This window comes from Pteronotus mesoamericanus, unplaced genomic scaffold (assembly GCF_021234165.1).
Source record: "Pteronotus mesoamericanus isolate MK-2021 breed Mesoamerican mustached bat unplaced genomic scaffold, CSHL_Meso_final contig_116, whole genome shotgun sequence".
In the NCBI taxonomy this organism is placed as follows: domain Eukaryota; kingdom Metazoa; phylum Chordata; class Mammalia; order Chiroptera; family Mormoopidae; genus Pteronotus; species Pteronotus mesoamericanus.
Window position 1 is genome coordinate 5,347,260 of NW_026555027.1, and position 22,292 is coordinate 5,369,551.

At 49.3% G+C, this 22,292-nt stretch overlaps 1 protein-coding gene across 1 annotated transcript in view; it reads right to left on the reverse strand.

Moving 5' to 3' along the window:
* KCNJ6 (potassium inwardly rectifying channel subfamily J member 6) overlaps positions 1-22,292 on the reverse strand; it is a 182,670-nt gene that overhangs the window by 100,322 nt on the left and 60,056 nt on the right. The window contains exon 2 of the mRNA XM_054578334.1: positions 21,102-21,153. Coding sequence (XP_054434309.1) covers positions 21,102-21,126 — 25 coding nt within the window. The 5' untranslated portion in view covers positions 21,127-21,153. The remainder of the gene's footprint in view (positions 1-21,101; positions 21,154-22,292) is intronic.

Here is a 22,292-nt window from a genome sequence, read left to right on the forward strand (position 1 = left end):
GGGGAGTTTTGGCTGACCAACATTCCTTCCTCCCTCCCTCCCTCTGTTCCTCCCTCCCTTCCTTGCTCTTTCTTTCTTTCAGATTTTATTTATTTTTAGATAGAGGAGAGGGGAGGGAGAGAGGGAGAGAAACATCAATGTGCGGTTGTCTCTTGTGCGCCCCCCACTGGGGACCTGGCCTGCAACCTGGGCATGGGCCCTGACTGGGAATTGAACTGGCTACCTTTTGGTTTGCAGGCCTGCTCTCAATCCACTGAGCCACACCAGCCAGGGCTGACCAACATTTCTGTAAAAGCATATAAAATATTTGTAGGTTACACTGCCTTGTGATTTTGGGAGTAGTAAATGGAAATGACTGTAATAGGCTATAAAAGACTCTTTCTGTTACAGCATACTTTCTTTAAAAATGTTCTGTAACAATTTAGAAAGACTGTTTTTCCATTTCTTTCTCCATTTCCCCAGGAAATCTTTATGAGAATTGGCTTCTTTTGAAGTTGCTAACGTATCTGTGCATTTGGGGACAGCTTTTAACTTCTAATGACCTACACTTACCCCATAAGCCAGGAGCGCTGAGTGTAGTTAAACTAATGCTTTACAATCTTTAGAAAAATTACTTTCATTAGAGCAACTGCTCATGTTGTTGGGGCCTTGAGAAAAATGAACCGAAATCTACACGCCATAATTAAATTAAACCGGTAAAAAGAAGTGCAGCAATCTAGCCTTGGACCGAGTCTCTCAAGCCCCAAAGTCACAAGTATGTGACCCTGAAGGTCAAAGAATTGTGGGAGGTTCTATGGCGGTTGTCACTTGGGAGCACAGACCCACACGCCCCAGCCACTGTGCTTTCGTTTTGGGCCCAGGGCCCCTTTGGGAGAGTTGGAGGCCTCCGCGCTTCCTTTCTGGCTGAGAAGCAGATGGGGCAGCCCTGGTTCATTAATCTGATGCCTCTGCAGAGCCCGGAGACATTGGGCTAGACCCAAACCTCACCTGCCTCTGCAGCGGCCTGCACCTCCCAGGCAGCCGAGCGTCCGGGGACTCACCGGGCACGTGGGAGCCACAGCAGAGCCCGCGTCCTGCGATGCTGTCGCCACCTGTGGAAGTCGGCGAGTCTCCCTCCTGCAGAAGCCTTTCTCTGTGGAATTCTAAGTGGTCACACACTTGCTCTCTATATAAGATTCGTGTGAAATGCATGGCTTCTCCGAGGAATTAAGTAATAAACAGCAACTTGGTAGTGAGAGGACCGTAGAACCCATTTTGACGGTGAGCATCCTGAAATGTGTGGAACCCATCCTATTTTAGGGCACTGGAGCATCATGTTTAACATGTGAATACAACCCTGCGTGACGTCAAATGGGCTGATGATCTCAGCCAGTGGCTATCAAGGTAGCGTTGCCATGTTATTCCGAATACGGAGCGAAAGGACCACAGTTGGCCTTAAAGAGAGGTCATAAATGAGAATAACAACTCAAAGATGGACTGTTGCTACTTGAGCGGCAATCCTGGTAAGCTTTCCCTCGCTCCATCCCAGAAATGCACAAATGGTTCATTTTTATGAGATTATGCCTGGCCTTGCAAACACTTTTAAATAGATAGCAGCTAATCCCCTGATAATGCAGTTGACTTTTCCTTGTGTTAAAAATCAGATTCAATAATATCACCCTACTTTGTGCCCTAGAGATCTAAGATGTTACAACAGAAAGCTGTGTTTTCCAGGGCTAAGATCTCTGCAAGCTCTTGTCGACTGATGTGGAAGGTGAGAGCGCTCGGAGAGGGCACCTGTCCCCAGGATAAGAAAGCCAGGGGCACGGGCCCCCGGCCGGGGGACTTACAACTGCTTGTCCTCTCAGGCCAGCTCTCCACATGGTCTTGATCCCTCCCTCCTCTGCCATTTTCTCTCTCTCTCTCTCTCTTTTTTTTTTCAAAAATGGAGATACTATTATTCTTAAGAAAGAAAATCGGCTGCAATTTTTTCTGACTATAAAGATAGCAGCAAGCTCATTGGGAAAATGCAGGCAATGCAGACAAAATATAAAAAATGTAAACTTTGGTAGATCCGGGATCGGGAGGTCTGATCCCCGCCTGTGGAGACAACCCAGCTGCACGCTGGTGGGCAACCAGGAGGAGGGGCTGTGAGCTACTTCTGGGCCTGGGTCATGAATAACATCCTTCTTTGGGACGTTGTCTAGCCTCTCTTTCTTCTCTGGTTGGTCTAGGAGGGAGAGGCTCCCCACAGTGACCTGGGGGTCCACACGCTGGAGATGGCAAAGCAGAAGATTCCAGGAACCTGAATTCCCTCCACAACCAGCCACCCCTATCACGGGGACTTTAAATAAGTGAGAAATAAAATGACTCCGTATCAGATCATTACATGCCTGAGTTTACTTCTTAATGCAGCACAGCCTAGCCTACACTGACTAGTACAGTATTTTACCATCAGAAATAACAATGTAACATTTTTCTTAAATGCAGCAGTGGGCAAAAGTAGGCTTATAGTTGTGAGCACAGGAAACACAGAGTTTATTCTTGAATTATTATTTGTTTTCAAATTATTGCATTATTTATTATTATTAATCTACCTTTGCCCACCCCCGTGTAACTCCAGATAGCTCTTTATGAGTCATGTCTATGGAGGTGGGGCCATGCCCACACACATGTACACGCATGTGCAGGCAAACAAATAATTTTTTCCTGCTAGGATCATACTACACACAGTATCTGTTTCACTCAGCTACTTCTGGTGCCGATACTTCCATACACTGTGTTCACTAATCAATATCATCCTCCTAAAGGCTTCATGCCATCCCATTGTGACTGCGCCACAAACGAACCTTTGATGTGGAGTTTAGTCTCTCCAATTTCTCCCTGTCACGAGCGACTTAGAGGGAAGAGCCCCATGCCCGCCCCTCTGTGCGCTTGCCCAGCGGCAGCCTCAGGGTGCAGCGTCGGCAGGAGAGCAGGATGGGAGGTGAGAGCCTCACGCCGCGCTGCCTCCAAGATTTACGATAACCCACTTGCCAAGTGGTGGGCAGTGGAAAGCTCCTTGTTTTCTTTACTTTCACCCACCCGGTATTGTCACGCTTTAGAATCTCGGCCCATGGAATGGGCAAAAAAAGGTCCTAATGGTCATTCGGTTTGCATTTCTTTTTTTACCTTGAATTACTTTGACCTTCTTTTCACATGCCTGTGGACTCTCGCTCATTGCGTTTCCTCTTTTGTGAACGATCTGTTTGTAGCTTTGGAGAATTTTTCTGTTGGGGGCTCTGTCTTGTTTATTCTCATCAGCAGGAGCTTGTCCTTTGTTCTTTGTATTTGTGCATATTTCCCCCCCAGTGAAATGTGCTTTGACATTGACATAACACCCAAGCACCAAAACTGAAGGGATCGTGGGGGGCTTCCGAGGGCTCGCTGCCCGCCTCGGACGCGTCGGGCAGCAGCAAGTCCGCAGCAGCGTCCCACGCGCGCGGCCGGCAGGGCGCCCTGGGGAAGGCCTGCAGGCAGGCACGCAAGGGGACCCCGGGGGCAGGGGGCGGCAGCCAAGAGGCAACGTCAGGAAAACATGTTGCAAATAGAAAGAGGTCCCGGGAGGACAAATCACACACTGCCAACTCGGCAAGCCAATGACATGTGGGGCCATTTATACGGCTCAGCTGGAGAGGAGGGGACAGTCTCAGGTGTGGGAACACGGGAGGTCCTGAAGGGGCACGGCCTGTGAAATCGGAAGGGGAACACAACCACCTTCTAAACTGTGAATAAAAACGCGTTGGCTGCACAACACTTTCTGACAGAATCCTATCGGGGCGTGTCGCTCCGGCCTTTGGGGAGTCCTCCTGGTTACAGTGACACCACAGCCCTGCCGCCACCGTTGGCCATGCTGCAGAGTCCCAGCCCGCGGCCCCTCTCGGAGCCGGGAGTGGGGGCAGCCAGGCGCTATGGGGCTCGGAGAGCCTAGAGCACCGGGGTAACCTGGCGTCAGGGCCTGGAGCTCAACCCAGGGGTCCCCTTACTTGGCCCCTAAGGAGATGGATGTGACAGCGAGGAGGTGCTGGCACCACACGACGTGACCGTGGACGCAAGCCCCCCAACCCATAGGGAGCGGGTGACCGGCAGAGTCTCCAGAACAGGGGGCTGGCGACTCGGTCCTCCCAGGACGGTCACGGGAAGCTGGCACTCAGGGAAAGCGTCTAGTCCCATGGCTCCGCCCAGGACGAAGTGGGCGCTTAGAGCAGCCCCGTCAGGTCAGCGAACACAACCGATGCTCGGGGTAACTGAGTCCCGGACAGGTGGTGCGGGAGCAAAGACAAGGGCTTTGGGCTCCACATGAGCAAATGGCTTCAGTGGGCAGGGGTACAGGTGGGCGCCTCTGGTGAAGTGCACAGAACCCCCCTGACTACATGGGGCAACTTCTCTGAAGAGCACTCAGAGCCCAGACTTCGGGGAGCAGGGATCTTTGCTTACTGGAACTGTTCCCCTTTAGGGCTCTGATAAGATCTTTGAGCCCTTGGCTCTAACACCCATCATGTGAAAACATGAGCATGCAGGATATCTCGGGGTGTTTCGGGGGTCTCCCCAAGGCCAGGTGAACCCCCTGCACTGGCGTGGGCCGCGGCGGTGACACCCCAACAAAAGCAGAGAGTGCAGGGGCGGGGCTTGGCCGGCAGGGGTCTGCTCCCAGCCTGCCCACCTCCAACCCCTCTCCAGTCTCCTCATTTGCAGCTGACAGAGGGCACAAGTGGTGGCCGTGCTGGCCTCTGCAGGGGACAAAGCCAGGTGCAGCGACCAGGCCCAGAGCCCCGCTGGCATCCCTGTCCTGGGTGACCTCCGGGGAGGACCTGGGGCTGGAGTTCCCGGGGCACCTTCGCTGACCCTTTGCTCTGTGCCAGGCACTGTGCCGGGTGCCAAGGGGGCCAGGGAGAGGCAGGGGTCCTTGTGTTTCAGGAGGGTGGGCTGAGATTTGTGACACTCAACCTGGAAGCCCGTGGCAGAGGGTGGGGACAAGCTACTGCAAGGGCCTGGACGCTTCCAAGCACTAAGCACCATCTGTAGGTGAAATAAATACGTTTCCAGTTCCCACCGGTGTTGTTGCTGTTCCATCTGAATACGTGTTGTTGTGACAACAAATGGCACATGTAAGGATTGGGTTGATTTTCGCTTTTTGTCATGACCTGTTTTCTCACGTCTCCCCTTCTCTTGTGTGAGTCGTGAAGTCTGAGGCTGTGAGTTCTGCTGACGCTGGTGAGATCAGGCGGCGGCCCAGACCTTGGCGGCAGATCCGCACTAGTCGAGGAGGGGGCCTAGCAGTGAGCCTGCTGCCATGGATCTCTCCACAGGGGAGGGGACTTGAAGGGGAGGCATGTGGGCTGGTCTGCTGCTCTGATCCCGTGGGAAGCAAACCCCCCCAACCCCAACATCTCTGTCTAACCCACATAGACACACGCTGAATCTGAGAGACCCCCTTGGTCTGGCCCTGGCTGCTGGCCTCATCTGCACCTACAGACCACCCCCTTCTGCTGGTTTCTTTTAACATCCTTCCAGATCCTCTGTCCTGAGTGGTCCATAGCCTGCCTGAGCAAGTTCAAGTCCCAGTCCCCCCACATTCTAGCTGTGTAGCTTTGGGCACATTATTTTACTGATCAGTGCCTCAGTTTCTTCATCTACAAGTCTATGATCACCAACTTCATAGAACTGTTAAGATTAAACACACTAATGCCTGTAAAGCATTTAGGATAAAAATGATTCAGTCCCTCCCAGCATTACAGCAAGGTGCCACCACGTGGAGGCTAAGCATGGGGAGAGAGTCAGGTGGCCTGGGTGGGAATCCCGACTGTTCCTTCCTAGCTGTGTGACTTTGAGCAAGTTTCTTAGCCTCTCTGTTTTAGTCTTCTTCCCCACAGCACAAGGATAATAAATGGAGTCATCCCAGATGGCTGTTGTGACAAATTAATGAGAAAATAAAGTGCTTGGAAAAGCCCCTGGTATGTACTAAGTGCCATGCAAACAGTAACTTACTAATTTTGTTTTACAGATGAAAAGGTAGAGAGGCCAGGTAAATTTTCTGAAATCTCACAGAAGTCATGCAGTTAACAGAACGCGGTGCTGAGACTATGGGGAAACCAGGTCCCCAAATAAAAGGGCAAACGCTCCCACGGGAGAACAAAAGGGAGTTTCTCCCACAGCCCTGGAGCTCCCGCATGGCCCGCACAGCGCCTTCCTGGGCGGTCCGCCACAGACCCCCTCCTGGCTCCGCGAGAGATGGCTGTTGGTGCTGCTGCTTTGGTCCGCGGTGGACTTGCTGAGGCACCCAGACAGTGGCTCTGGCCCGTCACTGGTTCCCTTGTCTCCCCGGCTCACTGGGGAGGGTTCGGTTTTCGCTGCGCTCCAGGCTGAGCCCTCGGGGAAAGCCTTGCCCACTGGGGTGCAGCCATCTCGTTCAAGGCCTGTCGGCCTGTGCCCAGCATGCAGACAAAGTGGCGTTCTCCTTTCATGCTTTGTGAAACACGTAATTCGAAGGTTACAGATGCTTGAAAAAGGTGTGCCCCCCAAACATCCCTTAATCCTGTTATTCTGGAACCCCCAGTGGCCCCTTTCAATTATGTGACATTTCTTGTTATGTCCACACACACACATACAGCAGTTACAACCAGTTTGTCTAACTGAAAAGGGTGCCTATGTATGAGTGTGTGTGTGTGTGTGTGTGTGTGTGTGTGTACATGCGTCTGAGCTCCTTTCCCTTCTGCAGGGGATACCAGCAAAGCTGCTAACCATCTCCATGGAAACCAGCCTCCCCATCCCTCAGGCTTCTGCAGGGGGAACGTGGCCTCCGCCAGGTGGGCGCGGTCTGGTGAGGCAGGTTCAGAGGGCACAGCTCAGGCCAGTCAAGAGTGCCACGCCCCTTGCTCAGGACCCCTAACGGCTGGTGGCCTCCATGACAGGACCCCCCGTTTCCACCCTGTGAAATCTTCACTGAGAGCAGGTTTTGATTGCCAAGCAGCTTTTGGGGGGCTCACCACTCCCCATTCTGCCATTAAATGTGGGTCTCTATAGTAACCCACAACACAGTTCAGTTAAAAACAATAATTTCTCCCTCACAGTAAGACTCCCCTCCCCCAACCCAGTTGCTTCTGGGTCTCTTGTGGGCTTCCCACATGTTTCCTCTTGTTCTTTGTCTACAATGGTATTTCTCAATCTGCTCAGAAATGGAAGTGATTTTCAGAGGAATAGTCTTATTTTCAAAAAAAACCTTTCCCTCACTCTCTTCCACCTTTTCTCCATCACGGGATGGGGTAGCAAGGTTCTCAACAATATAGGCTAAATCTTTTTGCGTGTTCGACAGGGAGCAAAATAATGATGAGTCCTTTGGTTAAAGGTGTAAACTGTCGGATATTAGACTTCAAAGCTTTGTTAGAAACATACAAATATTAACAGTTGAGATAAAACAGATGTTTCATGAGCTAAAACACTCTGAGGCCCCGGCGTTTCCCACGCACACGTTACTGCGCCCCGTGACTACGCGAGGCCTGTCTGCACCATTGTAGTTGCCTGGGTCCTGGAACGGCTTTCCAGGTTATTCAGCCGACCCACACGGAACCAACTGGACAGCTGCCGTCTGTGGTTATTGCTTCACTTTTTGTTTATAGTTTCCTTTGCTGCTCTTCTGAATTTTTGGGGCAGCAAGTAGGGAAATATTCCAAATCTCCTTCAATCTGATTGACCATCTTGCCTGGAAACTCTAGGAAACTCAATGGAAGGATCAGATCGTTGGAGAAACAAATTGTGCTAGGATGTCTGCAGTTTTGGGACTGAAATCAGAGTCATTGTCTCAAACCTCAGAGGCTCCCCCGTTTGTTTCTTAGACTCCCTTAACTCCTGGCGTTTGAAAAGCATCATTCTTATTCTTCGAGTGACTATGACAAGAGGTTACGGTTTGAATGAAATTGGAATGTTTGGAAAGTGAAATTCCATTTGACAGATCTGAAAGGAAATTATACATTTAAAGAAAAAATTCCAAAACTACACTCCCTCTCAAATAACATACTACTTATGAAATTATGCGGTTATCCTTTTTCATAGATCTTTCAGTCTTCTTTTTAAAATTAGGTCTTTTGTTGTATTGTCATGCTACTGGTTCTGATGTAAGTATAGGCTCCTGGAAGAATGCAGGTACGCCTTTCAAAGGCTGATTCATTTATGTTTTATATTTGGCTGTCAAGAAAGGTAAGTCACCAAGAAGTCATTGATTAAATCCTTTTATAAAAAAAAAAAGATTTATTTATTTATTTTCAGAGAGAGGGGAAGGGAGGGAGAAAGAGAGGGAGAGAAACACCAACGTGGGAGATGTACACTGATCAGTTGCCTCTCATGTGCCCCCAGCCTGGGACCTGGCCTGCAACCCAGACCTGTGCCCTGACTGGGAATCTAACTGGTGACCTTTTGGTTCGCAAGCCAGTGTTCAATCTACTGAGCCACACCAGCCAGGGCTCATGGATTAAATTCTAATTACTTTTCCCACCGGAAAAATCTGGAAACCATATGAGAGGAAAAAAAGGATTGAAAAACCCACCTACATTTCTAATTTCATGCGAATAGAAATAATATTTCTTCTGCTTGGAAAAGAAAGAGTCAAAGACAGCCTTTGGAGTATATCAGCTATTATAATTATGAGTGAAAATAAATTGCATAGTTAAGTTCCGAAGGAGGTTTTCCTGTGTGGGTTTCTGAAGTGAAACTGTCTGAATTTTACCTGTTTAAGGGCGCTGTTCATTGCTTGGTGAGGTAGAAATTGAAACGCATGGTGCCTTGGCTCCCACCCTGACTGCATGCACGGCAATTCAATGCCGACACTCGCCGCTCGGCGACAGCGCCCGGTGCACAAGGCAGGAGCCCCGGGCTCCACAGCCCTGCCCTCACTTGGGACTCCAGAGGCACCTCGGGGTCCTGGGCTGCCCGCACTTCTGGTCCGTATTTCTGACCATGCTTCTGGCTGTGAATAAGGGCTTCCCATGACCCTCTCAGGCTTGATGATTTGCTAGAAGGACTCGCAAAATTCGAGAAAGCGCTACACTTGAGATTCGTTTTACTATAAAGCTGCCCGTAGGGGGGGCCTGGGAGGGAGGACAGCGCTTCCACGTCCTCTTCCCCGGATGTCAACGGTTCATGAGCTTCCTGCCCAGAGTGTTTAGTGGGGTGTCATTACCCAGGGTGATGGATTAAACTGTTGGCCACATGATTGAGCTCAATCTCCAGGACCTCCCTCCGCCCCCTAGACGCTACCCGAGGCCATAGCGAATTGTCTCATCTCAGAACATGGACACGCTTATCACTCAGGAAACTCCATGGGCTTTTGAAGCCAGGACCCGGGACAGAGACCAGAAACACCACAAAACCCATAAAATCGACAAGACAAGCTTCTCAGAGCGTCCGCTCTTACTGCCCCAGTACCAGGCATGGGCTGTTTGTGCACCTCCTGGTCAAATTTGTCACTTTTCTCTAGCATTGTTGTGAAGTGCTCAAGGCTTTATCTGGTGATTTGTCCTGATTTCTGCCAAAATACATCAAAATAGATGACTCGTGAGTTCTGCCCGTCTTCCAAGTTGCAGTTTTAATCATTTTTATTCTCTTACTACGACCTCTCCCAACTCTGACTATCATGTAAAAAAATTGTTCCCTCCACATAGACATCTGGAGGCTTCTACTTCAGGCTTGCTGCTTCTGTTTTTTTTTTTTTTTTCCCTCTCTTCCCTTCTCTTGAGCCAGTTAACTAACCAGTAGTTTATCTCAGTATTCTCTTCAACAAAGTGAGATTTTTCTAATTATGGTGCCTAGGAAGTTAAGGATGTAATATTCTTTCCATTTTGAGGACTCCGTACGTATGGGAAAGGTTTCCAGCAGCCCAGACTCCAAATTGGATATTGAATTTAGAAGCTCATAAATTGATAGGGCAAATAGACTTTTCTGGAAGTACTTCTGTTGTCTCAAGTAGTCCGGCAGAGTGAATGCCCTGGCCTGCGGTGATTTATTGGGTGATAAACTTTCCTGCTTCTTAGTTACTACAGCCGCCGTTGCACGGCTTTGTGAAGCTGTGACTAAATTAGTTCTGTCCTCAGGACATAATATGGAAAGTGATAATTTAAAAAAATCGAGGTTACATTCACATAACATAAAATTAACCACCGTTAAGTGAACAATGTAGTGGTATTTAATAAGTTCTCAATATGTTGTCCAGCCGCTGCCTCAACCTAGTTCCAAAACACGTTTCTCACCACACAGGGAAACCCGTACTCATTGAGCAATCCAGAGAGTAATTGTTTTTAAACAAAATCTCCTTTTTCAGTCATCCCCTTAACAAATACTTTATGCCTACTATTAGGGACACATGTTGAGTACTTTTTTTCCTTGCCATTCTCTTATTTTTCCCTAAATGTGTTGTATATGGTTATAGGAAGATTCTACGTGGCTGGGTTTAGTTGGTCAACCCAGAAGCTCTACTCCACAGAGAGCCTACACCCTCTATTTTATTCAGCACAAGGTCGACACACAGCAAATGCGTAGGAATTGCTGAATGACTGAGTTTTACTGTTACGGATTAGAATCTATATTGTCAAACAGCTGCATCATTTTAAAGGTTTCATTAGGTGAGCAGAAGTCCAGAGCAATGGGGAATGTGATTTTAAACCTGAGCTAATGCAAAGGTTCCAACAGAGAAGCAACCTGCAGGAACCCAGGACTGTCTCAGCTGTTGTTTGTTAAAAATGCACAGGACAACGTTTCCAAGGAGACACTTTGAACTAAACCGCAACGGGGATGCCCCTGTCGCCCAAGGTTACCCTGGACAATCCGAGGCACATGAAGGAGGATACGTCTCTCGTGACGGAAGGCCTGAAAGCTGGGGAGTGGCCCTCAGACGCCGTCTCACAATGAAGACTGCGTCAGCCCAGGGCAGTCACTCCACGCCTCATGGTGGAGGAAGTGGGGCGCCCGATTCTGTCCCCCCAATACCACTCAGCAGTCAGCCTCCCTGGACCAGCTCCTACCGCCTGGAGTTCTGGTCTCTGGAGGCTCACACGGCCCGCAGCACCATAACCTCTACAGGACCCTGGCTGCGGTTTTACCTGGGGTCTCTCTGTCCAAGGAAACTCCTGAATTGTGTTTCCCTCCCTGCCACCGAGCGCTGTGTTTCTGCTGAGGGGATGCTGGAGACAAGAAAGTACCTTTCTTCACTTTGAATGCTGCCATCGACGGCTCTGCTGGAGCTGGTTTGTGTGGACCCGTGAGTGGAGAATTTCTCAGTGAGCTCAGTCCCCATAGCTTTGTTTCTCATTTATAAGAAACCATCCTCAGTTCAGTGAGGGGTGATGGTCGCTCTGTTTGGGGGCCACAGAGCCACACCCTTTCTAATGCACGTTGAGGCCGTGTCCTGTACGACAGCACAGACTATTTTAGGGGAGTTGACATTAAAAAACAGCACATATTCTGGTTAATTAGAAGGTCAGTGAGTGTCAGGACAATTCCAAATTCCCAATTTTTAAATCCACTGGACCTCCTACACGCCACATCTTTCTTTTTTTTCTAATTTCACATTTTAACACCTTGGCAATTTTTATTATGATCTGTTAGACAAATGTAATTCTGAAGTGAAATGTCATTTAATTAACACCTCCCATGTGTGTCCATTTCTTAGGGCTTCCATAACAATTCCCCAAACCTGGTGGTTCACAATAGGAAAGCCTTCTCTCACATTCTGGTGGTGGGACATCTGAGACCAAGGTGTCAGCAGGCAGCGCCCTCCCCTGAGGCTCTAGGGGAAAGTCCCTCCTTGCAGCATCCAGCCTCTGACAGCTGCCGGCAGCCCTTGGCTTGTGGGTGCATCACTCCGCTTTTCAAGGCCAGCACCTCCCGCTCTCCCTGTTCTGTCTTCACAAGGCCGTCTCCATCCACTGTGTGTGGTTGGCCCTCCCTCCACCTTCCTCTTACAAGGACACAGGGGCCGCGTTTCAGGCCCACCGGGACAACGCAGCATAGTCTCCCCGAGTCAAGACCTTTAACTTAATTACATCTGCAAAGACCTCCCTCTACTTTTTCTTCACGCAAGGCCACAGACACGGGTTCCAAGGATTAGGATGCGGAGGCCCCACAGAGGCCTATTTTGTTTTAGCTGACTGCAGGAGATAAGCAGATTTCTTTAACGCAGGACATCTTAAAGCCTTCGGTGTGTTCATAGGCATTGGGACTCTTGAGAAGGGCAAGGACTTCCTGAAGTTCTTGAATTACTGGCACCCTTCCTCATCCCTGCCTCTTAAACATTCATTCTGAGCACGTCCCCAGGAGTGCACTTCAGAAAATGCTGGTCTGTAGGGTAGCTTATGAACTTGTCACTGACCCCACGCACCGTGCCTGGATGCTTCTCTTACGATTTCCCTACTTCAGATGCCCAGTTTCAGTCCACGTGTCCCGATCATTGTTCTTCAAACACACCGGTGCTATTTGCCTCCATGGCTTTCCCCTAAGACAGGAACCATCCACCCTACTTTGGCCCCCTCTGCACCCCCTTAACCTGCAGCTCTGCTCCCTGCTTCTTCCCCTCGTTGAAGCCCTGACTGTCCCCCGAGTCCTCCTGGATCCCCCAGGAAACAGCCTCTCTCTTTCCAATTCTCAGCTTCAATGTTGAGATCCACAAGGGTCAATAATAACCAAGTCCAGAGGTATGCAAATTGTTACTTTTTTGTTTTACCATTGAGCAGATTCAAGGTTGTCCCTTTAATAATCTTGTTACTTTTCCAGTGCAGAAAGACAAGGAGGTGAATTGCTATATAATCTGGAGCTTCCTCCAGGAAATGGGTTGTGAGCCCAACTTCATCTGACTTTGTGTCTTGGTTAAAAAAAAAAAAAAGAAGGGCAATCTGCAGGTGGACCCCACTGACCTGGAATTTTATCACCTACAACAAAGCTCTTGCCTTGTCTGAGCTGGTGTTGAACAGTTATGTCAGCCTGAAGCACATGGCTCTTGCTTCGTAACTTACCTCCCTCCACACACACTCACAGTAACTCCTGGTAAATACTTATTGATTACTTGGTTAAAATTATTTGTGATGAACTCACCCTTGACTTATTTAAAAAACTCAAATTAGATTTTAGGAGGACAGAGAGCAGAAACGTGTAAAATAATTTTGAGGAACACATTCCCGATTTACTGAAAAAATTATTTCTTCCTTCCGCGATGGCCATGGAGTCGTGTGTACAAGTCCGGCAGGAGAAAACGGTAAGAAACCTTCTCCGTGGGAGAGTCTCCGAGGTGCGTCTGGCACCTTCCTTCCTTTCATTAAAGCCACAGAAAGGAAATGTGAATCAGGCACAGGAGGGGAGTGTTCTGGATTAAAAATGTACCCAGACTCATTTTTTTTTTTTTTCCTATCCATTATTTTACTGAGAGCGTTCTTGTTGAGAATGTGTGCTCAGACAAAGGACAGCAAAGGCGTGTCCCTGTGGGCTAGGAATTCACAACGTGAAGGGGAAAATAATATTGGGAAGGGGATTATTAGGAGTCAGAGCACACGGACCATTGGGTTCTTTCTTTGACTTCACTGGAAATCTACTCCCAGGTGAGAACTGGAGCCATAATTGGAATTAAGGAAATATTTATAAAAAGAAACTCCCTAGTGACCAAGAGGGGACAGCTGTTTGGTCTGGGTGTCACTTCAGGAAGTCCAAAATGAGGCTGATCTCTCCTACGTCTGTGAGCTGGACCGTCTGAGTCCAGGGAGCAAACGCCTGCAATGTCGGGGCGGGGGTGGGGGGGGGGGGGCGGGCGGAAGCGTCTAGATACTGACTGAGACCCGTGAGTCAACGCTGGCGACCAGGAACGTGCAGCATTCCTCCTCCGAACAAAGGGGCTGCAGTAAAATCACCGCATATCAAAACTCCCCAAGTCGCAGAAAGAGGTCAACAGGAATTTTTTAGCAGCTAAGGCCAATTTACAGAATCACGGAGCTGCGCCATGACCCCTGGATCTGTAAGAAAGTTGCATATGTACGAGGCAAGAGAACCAGACAATATGAATATCCTTATCAGGGGCAAAATAGTAAGTAAATGAGGTACAGGAATGGTAAGCTTCAATTTTTTTTTCAAGTACCTGGTATGAGACCCTTGCTACGCTAAATGCTTTATATGCATGTAAAAAAAAAAAAAAAAAAAAAAAAGAAAGGAAAGGAAAGGAAAGGAAAGGAAAGGGGGCCACTTCAGAATGGAGCTGGAGCTGCCCTCCCCGGAGGAGCTGCCCCCGCACATCTGACGCCTCAAACCTCGGGCACTAGAACAGAGCAAAACCACCTGTGACTGCGCCTGAGCAACCTCGTGCCCCCAAGAACTGTTTGTAAAGACAAAAAGGAAGCAAGCACTGTGATGGCGGGACCGGTCGCTACCAGACTGAAACGTAAAAGCGTTATCTGGAATTACTGTCCCTGTGGTTTGTTATCTGCACTGGTAGCGACGCCTTCCTGCTGCCGATGCCACTGTCCCCCTTCCCTTCCTCACCAGCACCCCCGGCCTGAGTCTCCTGATCGGCGCCCTGGGCTTCTTTCTGCCTGAGTCGCTGCCTCCCGAACAGCTCATCTGTGACCTCAAATAAAGGCTAACAGCTGCCTCTCACTTCGAAAGGCCTTCTTTTTCTAGGTTAGCGTGCCTTACGTTATTAACGTTCAACATATGAATATATATCCCATATACTTACATTAGCTTTCAATGTGCCTATTAGCTTATACATGCATATGCATATTGAATGCCATTATTTACACATAGTTATGTATGTAAACACGCCTGTTAGCCTGCGGGCACATATGCATTCGCTTTGTGTACATTATTCACGCACTACCAGGGGGCAGCTCGGAGGCAGAGACTCAGAGAAGAAGGGTTAAGTCAGTTGCGGGCGGCTACCACCGAGGCGGTGGCTGAGCACCATCGGACCCAGGTCTGTGCCTCCGAAGCGGCCCTGACTGGCAGGTAAGGCTGCCCTCGCCGCGCACACGGGGATGTCTTGCTAATTGTGCAGCAGCCTTTATGAATGCAGCGGTGGGCCGCGGAGCCGTTCTCTGAGTCAATATTGAAACACTGCGATGCCTCCCCCTTTTAACGCCTTTGAGCCTGAAATTTAATAGCTTGTGAGGGAGATTAAGTCAAAGCAGAAACGCACACCAGAAATGTGGGCTGCCGCGCCTGCACATCCCCCCTCAGCTCGTTTCCCCACGCGACGCTGAGATTTGTGTTGTCTCCCAGCAAGTGACATCCACCTTTGCCCGATTTTAATCTTCCCCAGTGACAGATGCCAGGTGCTTGCTTCGCATCCCTCTCCTCCCTAAATTCAGGGAGGCACAGGGAGCCGCTGTCACAGCTCACACACCTGTCACCAGGAGGGAGGGCAGGGCTGGGAGTGGGAGGGCACTGCAGCCCCCCCTTCCCCCGCTGCCCCCCGCCACCGCGAGGGAACAAGTGGGTGACAGATCACTGGCCATAATTCCCAGAAGGGATCTGTCCTCTTTCGCTGGGAATACAAATGAGGCAAAGAGTGATGCACCAGGTAGAAAGCGAACTCCTCCCCCCGCCCCCCCGGAGTCCATGCCGGTCCAGGTCTGAGCCTTGGCCTGTGTGCTGGGCGTGGGCCGAGCTCCGGGAGCCTAGGCCTCAGATCCCGCGTCCTCCGCGCTTCCTCCCGCGACCTCCCTGCTCACTCACGAGCCTGTTACCGGAGGCTCGGAGCTTCCCAAGTACGCACACAGACGCGCTCCCTCACTCAGGGCTGGCCACTCTTGCCTGCCCAGTTGGCCATCTGTCCCCTCCACTCTGGCCTTTCTCACTGCCATGCCTCTGGGAAGCGGACCCTTCTCTCAGCAACGGGAAGGCGCAGAATAAAGGTCGAGACCCGAAATGGCAGCCCCTCAGCCTTGCCCAGCGGCGCGGGGTAGGGAGGGGTACACCCTCTCACTCCCTCTGTCTTCCTCCATGAAACTTGTTCCCAGATGCATGGAGAGTCGCCTGTCTGGCCATCGGTGTGGGGAGGGGAGGACCCGCGCGGTGGGAGGAGGGAGGGGACCCATCAGGCGAAGGGTGGCAGGTGGTGGGAGGGTGGAGCAGGCTCTCAGAGCCAGGTGGCAGCTCGTGGGAGGAGGGAGGGGAAGGACAGTGAGCTGGGGTGGCAGTTGGTGGGAGGAAGGGAAGGCAAGTGGAGGCAGTGGGAGGCAAGAGAGTTTGAAAATGTATTTGTTTACTTTTTTACTTTGGTGGGAACAAGGGCAAGGGGGGGTGGGCGTGTTTCACGTTCCCCATGGGCTGGGCCCCCAGCGTGGGGAGCCGGCTCCACACCCGGGTCTTGAGGGGACCTGCGGCTTAGCGGGATGTGACCTGAGCACCCTGATGGCTGGCAAAGAGGACCCAGGAGCACAGCCCGATCAGAGCAAATGGAAGCCAGTGAAGGAGGTCCGAGAGGCCGTGGCTGCCCCACGCCTGGGCCTCACACCCTCAGCAGCTCAAAACCACAAAGTGAGTGAGAAAAATGATTACTGACTGAGCCAATGGGCAGGTCCTAACAGCTGCTGTTTTGGAAAGAATGACACTCCTGCCTGCCTCTGGGAGAATGGGGTCTCTGCCTCCCCTCTCCACCCACATTCCACCTCCCTGTCCCAAAAACTGTTGGGCATTTCCAAATCTCCTCTTAAACACTATCACATTGGAAAAATCACTTCATCTTTCCATTGCATCACCAATAAGATAGAAATACCAGTGGCTTGGCTGTCCCCAAGGTCAGGCGGCTGAGGCAGACAGATGCTCTGAGTGGCCTCCAGGAGCGGTTCAGGTTGACCGTTCCGGCCGTGAGCTCGGGGACATGCAGGCTGCGGCAGGGACAGATTCTGGGGACCAGAACCGGGGCTGCAGCCCACCAGCTCCTCTGGCCATTGCTGCAGAAGAGGGGAGGGTGGGCGTCTGCTCTGCCTCCCTTCTCCTGCCGTGGAGCCTCTGACTGCTGGGGCCCGGGAGGGTCTCGAAATGCCAAGTGCACGGGTGACCAGCGTGGACGAGTGGCGTGAAGGAAAAACAGACGTGCCTGTGCATGTGCACATGCCTGTGCATGCATGTGGGGGCCGTCACAGAGATGTTTTATCATGACTGCGGCCTAACCCAGCCTCTCCTTCTGGTGTGCTCACACCTGCCCGACTTGCACCTGCGACATTAGGGGGCTCTGTCCTGAGCCTCTGATGGCGCACGAACAGCGACTCCAAACCACTGAAGCCTGTACGCACTGCTGCGCATTTCAACTCGCTACCTTCACGTTTGAACCCATCGTATCAGATCCTCACGTCACTCCTCCCACCTTCATTTCCAGCCGTGGGGCTCGGGAGCGTTAGCCAGCCCCTCCCCTAAGCTCAAAGCATGGGCAGTGTCCCCACGCCCTCCCTTTTCCTCCCGCCACATCCCACTGGCCACCACCTATCTCGCGCACCTCTGGGCCACCCTCCCCTGGCCTCCGGAGGCTCCCAGCCCCTCTGCACCAGCTCCTAGCTGCTTCGTCTACTTCTGCCCCAACCTGCAAGCCGCCCCACGAGGCCTCCACACCTGTCCCACGCTCCCTGTTAGCACGCACGACACAAGGTATTGGATTATAATCCACCTTGCTGACGAACCACGTGGGGAGGCTTCCTTTGCCGTGTTTGAACATTCCCAGGAGCCTAAGTGTGCGGGAGACGAATCTGCAGCCATAAGCGAATTATTACAAAAGTTGATGTAAGGACAGACTACAGAGGTTCTGCACAGACCAGGACTCCAGAACCCACAGGCTGCATGCATGGCCCTGGACGCCTCCAACTGGTCACTGCCTGACTTAGGTTTCAGTGCCCAGGACAGAGCCTGCTGCTCCTGTGTCCCCTCTAACGACAGCGCAGAGCAGGGTTTGGTTCCCTTGGTTGGGTCACGGTCTTTCTCTCTATGGGCTCGGGGTCAGCCCGTGGGCAGGCCTTCAGCTCGATGGCCGTTTGTGGATGAGACAGGACAGCGATGGTTACTGAGGGGCGAGATCCCAGCAACTTCCCCCAACCTGGGGTTTCTGGCTGTATCTTTCTGGGCTTCTGGTGGTCTAAGCATGAAACGGTCCATTTCCAAGTGCAAACAGAGATTAAAATTGTCAGAGGGCAGCGGTAGGAAATCAATGGCCTTCAGAAGGTGGAAATTCCGCAGCGGTGAATGCGAGTGTGCGTGGCTCCTTTGGATCCTGCTGGGCCTCTCTCTCACGCCCCTCCCCCTCCCCTCCCTCAGACTAGTCTTCTCTTTGTTCCCTAACAGGCCCCTCTCGAGGTCCTTTATATATATATAACATATATATATTTTTCGGTGTATTTTTCTCCTGTGTCCTTTTGCTGTCTCTATTTCTTCCTCCACATTTTTCTCCCTTTCTCTGTGTTTTTTCTTCCTTATCACACCCCCTCTTCATTCAACAATGTGACATAAAAGTGTTTTGAAGTATGACCTTGCATTTATTAAAGTGGATTTCAATGAAACATTTAAGAGCCTGTTCATATTTCTGGGTGTCTTGCTTGTCCCTTTAAAAAGAGTTGGTGTTGATTAATGGCACACGAGAGAAACAGCCCTTGTCCCTGTTCTAGAAGATGAGCAGGTCGCCCGCCCTGTTCCGGTACTTGCCCCGCCATCAACCACGGCGAGCCCCCCGCCACGCGGAGAAGACTCACACTCCCCTTCCACTTCTGGTTACACACGGAGCTGCTCTAGGAACCAGGTGGTTTTTGCTGTGCAGTTGAGCAAGCAAAGTGTTCACTGGCTCAAGAAAACCGTTCAGCGCCCTGTGTTCTGGGCATTTGGCTTCTGTTTCTGTCCCTCTCCTCCGATGGCCATAGGTTTGATGTTCCCATCCAATTTATTGTGTAGTGATTGTATGTGACTCCTCTGCTTAGCCCCCTGGTCGAGTGTCCCTGCAGAATCATGTGCCTATCTATTTGTAGATTTCTCATGTAAAATAAATGCGGAGTTGAATATAACATTATTTGGGAGTTTAACACTGATAAAATGTTTATTAGTGCTGATGCCTGATTCTCTTACAGAGCAAGAACTGAGCAGGGTTAGGACACGTCTCATACATTTTATAATGTTCTCTGTCTTTATAAGGGTCAGTGAATGGGAACTTTGGGTCCGATTCCAAGGTTTGTTTTCAAATTTTACATTTCCTGTGCATGGAACACATCCACGTGATCTTTTCCCTAAAGTCCAAGCAAATTAGAAGGAAACTATGCCCTTCCATTTACCCACGGGTTTGGAATGCCATGTGGACAGAATTCCTTTAAGCCAACGGATCATAGATCAAGGTCATTATAGTTATTGCTGAGGTGAACCTGAAACCTAAAACAAACCAATCAGCAGCCCAGTGAGGGGCTCTCATTTAAATGCATTTGGACCCAACAGAGATAGGAAAATTAAAATTCCCTTATTGAAAATATTGACCAGTAGACTCCTTATAGTGCCTTTAATGTTTCGTAATTCAGTCAGTTGAGGTAAAAATAACATCCACTGGGTTTCTAACAGGAGCCTCATGGTGAAAATTCCTCATGTCACAACCCATGTGCCCCACTCTCTTCCTTCACTAACACACTCCACACGCTGCTCACCGATGGTGATGCCAGGTTCCAAACTGGCTATTTTTCCAGCACTCAGAGATGCTGCGGGTCTCTTGTGTTGGTGCCCTTGGATTTAGAGATTAGAACTAAATCGGATGAGGACTGTGAACTCATTGATGCTGCCCGTGGTCCCACTCTATATTTTGACAACACGGGCCTGTCAGTTCTGCGGTGGTACTACACGTTTCGTTCGGGTCTGAGAACAGCGCACCATGACTTCAAGATCCTTTCCCCTCCAGAGAACCAGGAGGTGGGGGACTTTAAACCATGTGGCAAACCCTCAGCACATGTTTCAGGCAGAAAGAAGGGTGCAGCGGAGAGGGCAGGGGATGCTGCCGAAGGGAGAATGGAGGGGCCGCGAATGCTGCAGGCAGCGGGCCTTCACCAAGCCCTTGGAGCTGCTGCGCACACGGTGGAAGTTGTGTTCAAGACCCAGGAAATTAGGCAGGGGCTCTGGGTGAGGAATTAAGGAGATGCATTGTAAAGCGCTTTTTAACATTATCTTTTCTGGGTGAGGGGGCGGATCTTTGGGGATGAGGGCTCATTGACAGTGCCACAAAAGAACACCTGTATTTTAATGGTTTCTGATTTGAGGAATAATAGAAGGAGGAGGCGGGGGCCCAGTTAAATGTGGGCAAGATTAATGGTGACGTTTGCAGGCCAAATGTAATAAGGTGTCCATGGCCCTGGCAGTGACGGAGAAGTGGCGGCAAGCTTCCCTTGTAGTTTTAGCTCTAATATCTATCACCAGGGACAGGGCACGTTTTCAAAGAAAGGAAAGTCTGCATTGCCTGTTTATTTCATACCCACGTGGTCTTTGACATTTGAACTGTAACCTACAAGATTGCATTCCTCATTTTGAGGGAGAATTTATTTTAATTAATTCTTTTTTTCTTCTTAAAAATATGTGATCCTGTTTATTTAGGTTAAGAGCTTCGAGCATTATATCACTGTTCCATTTCAGACCTAGGTCATTACAAGCCACTTACAGCTCAAGCACTCAATTTTTTAATAGTTCTGTTTGAAATTTCTGAGCAGCACCTGAAGGGTTTGATCACAAACCATTTTTCCCTCTCTTGAGACTATTCCGCCTGTGCAATATCTGCACACAAGACTTTAGCTGACTTGGGCGAAACCTGCTAAAGGTCAGATTTAAATAACTGTGGGTCTTGATTCCCCAGTGCAGTGCCATGGAGAAAATCCATTTTGATTCTTCAGCCCCATTCATTCAGGAACAATTTCACCACAGAATTTGACCCCACGCAAGACGGATTTTGAATAATGCATAATGTAACATCAACACAATGCAATATATCTCGAATAGACCTTGGCTATCCCAACAGTGAAAGATGAATCATATAATCACAAGGGGATGTGGTTTGTGCAAGAGCTGGTGGTTTTCCATTCAAAAGCGAACATAAAGAATAAATATAAGTTACTCACTCATGGATTCTGTCAGCTTGGCCATGGTTGTAGTTTCTTCTTTGTGCTTTTCCTGGAGGTGAGAAGAAAAGACAACTATGTATAAGGCACATCTGAAATACGAACGAAACAATGGGTCTGCTCCAGCTCTCTCTCTCTCCCTTCTTTTTCCTATGTTTACATTTGGTCACAACCAGGAAAGGAATGAAAAAAATCTCACGTTATAGCTAGATAATCAGTTAGTCAGGTTTTTTAGGACATTAAAAAGCTTGCCCCTGTTGTTGGAATTAAGCGTCTGCCATAGTGATCTTGGAGATATATATATATATATATATATATATATATATATATATATATACACACACACACACAATTGGTGACGCACGACCAGTTTCCAAGTCCTCTTTGACATGGAAAATCTGACATCCATCTGCCAGTCCTCTGCTCTCCGACTCCTCCTGTTGAAGATTTTCTGGTATTTTTGGAGCTGGTATTTTTGTAGGCATTTGGTTTCCTTTTTTCCCCCCCTAAAAGCTAAGTAGACTTTATACATTTTTTCTTTGTCTTACTTTGGTGAGTTCCTGGAATTTTTTAGAAGTCATCACTTTTGATGGGTTTATAATCTTATCTATTTTGGGCTGAACACATTTTGTTTCAACTGGGATGTAGGTTATAATCCACTGAGTTTGGGAGCCAAGGATAGAGACCGGCCTGGAATCTGTCCTAATTATAAACTTACTTTGAAGAGATTAAGAATAACGGTCATAGCTATTGAAATGTTCTCTTCCTTTTCCTCATTTTAAAAAATTACCTTGGGTTCCTGACATATAGAGTAACTGAAACATTGGCCACCATTATTCTACTTTTTTTGATTCCTTATTATTTTTCTGATTATGAAACTAATACATGCCCATTATTTAAGAGCTCTGAAAATACTGAAAAGTTATAAATCAGAAAATACAGTCCTCTCATAATACTAGCCATAGAGGAAACAATGGTTATATTTTGGTGAGCACCTTCCACCCCCCATTTCTATACTTGTGAATATATGCAGAGAGGAAATTCTCTAAATATCTATACATACAACGTTGTAACTTGCTCTTTCACTTAATACTCTATCATCCATCTTTCTATGTCAATACGGTTAGAACACATCATCATTTTTTGAACGACTGCAAAGCATTTATCATGGGCTATACTATCATTTCCTTA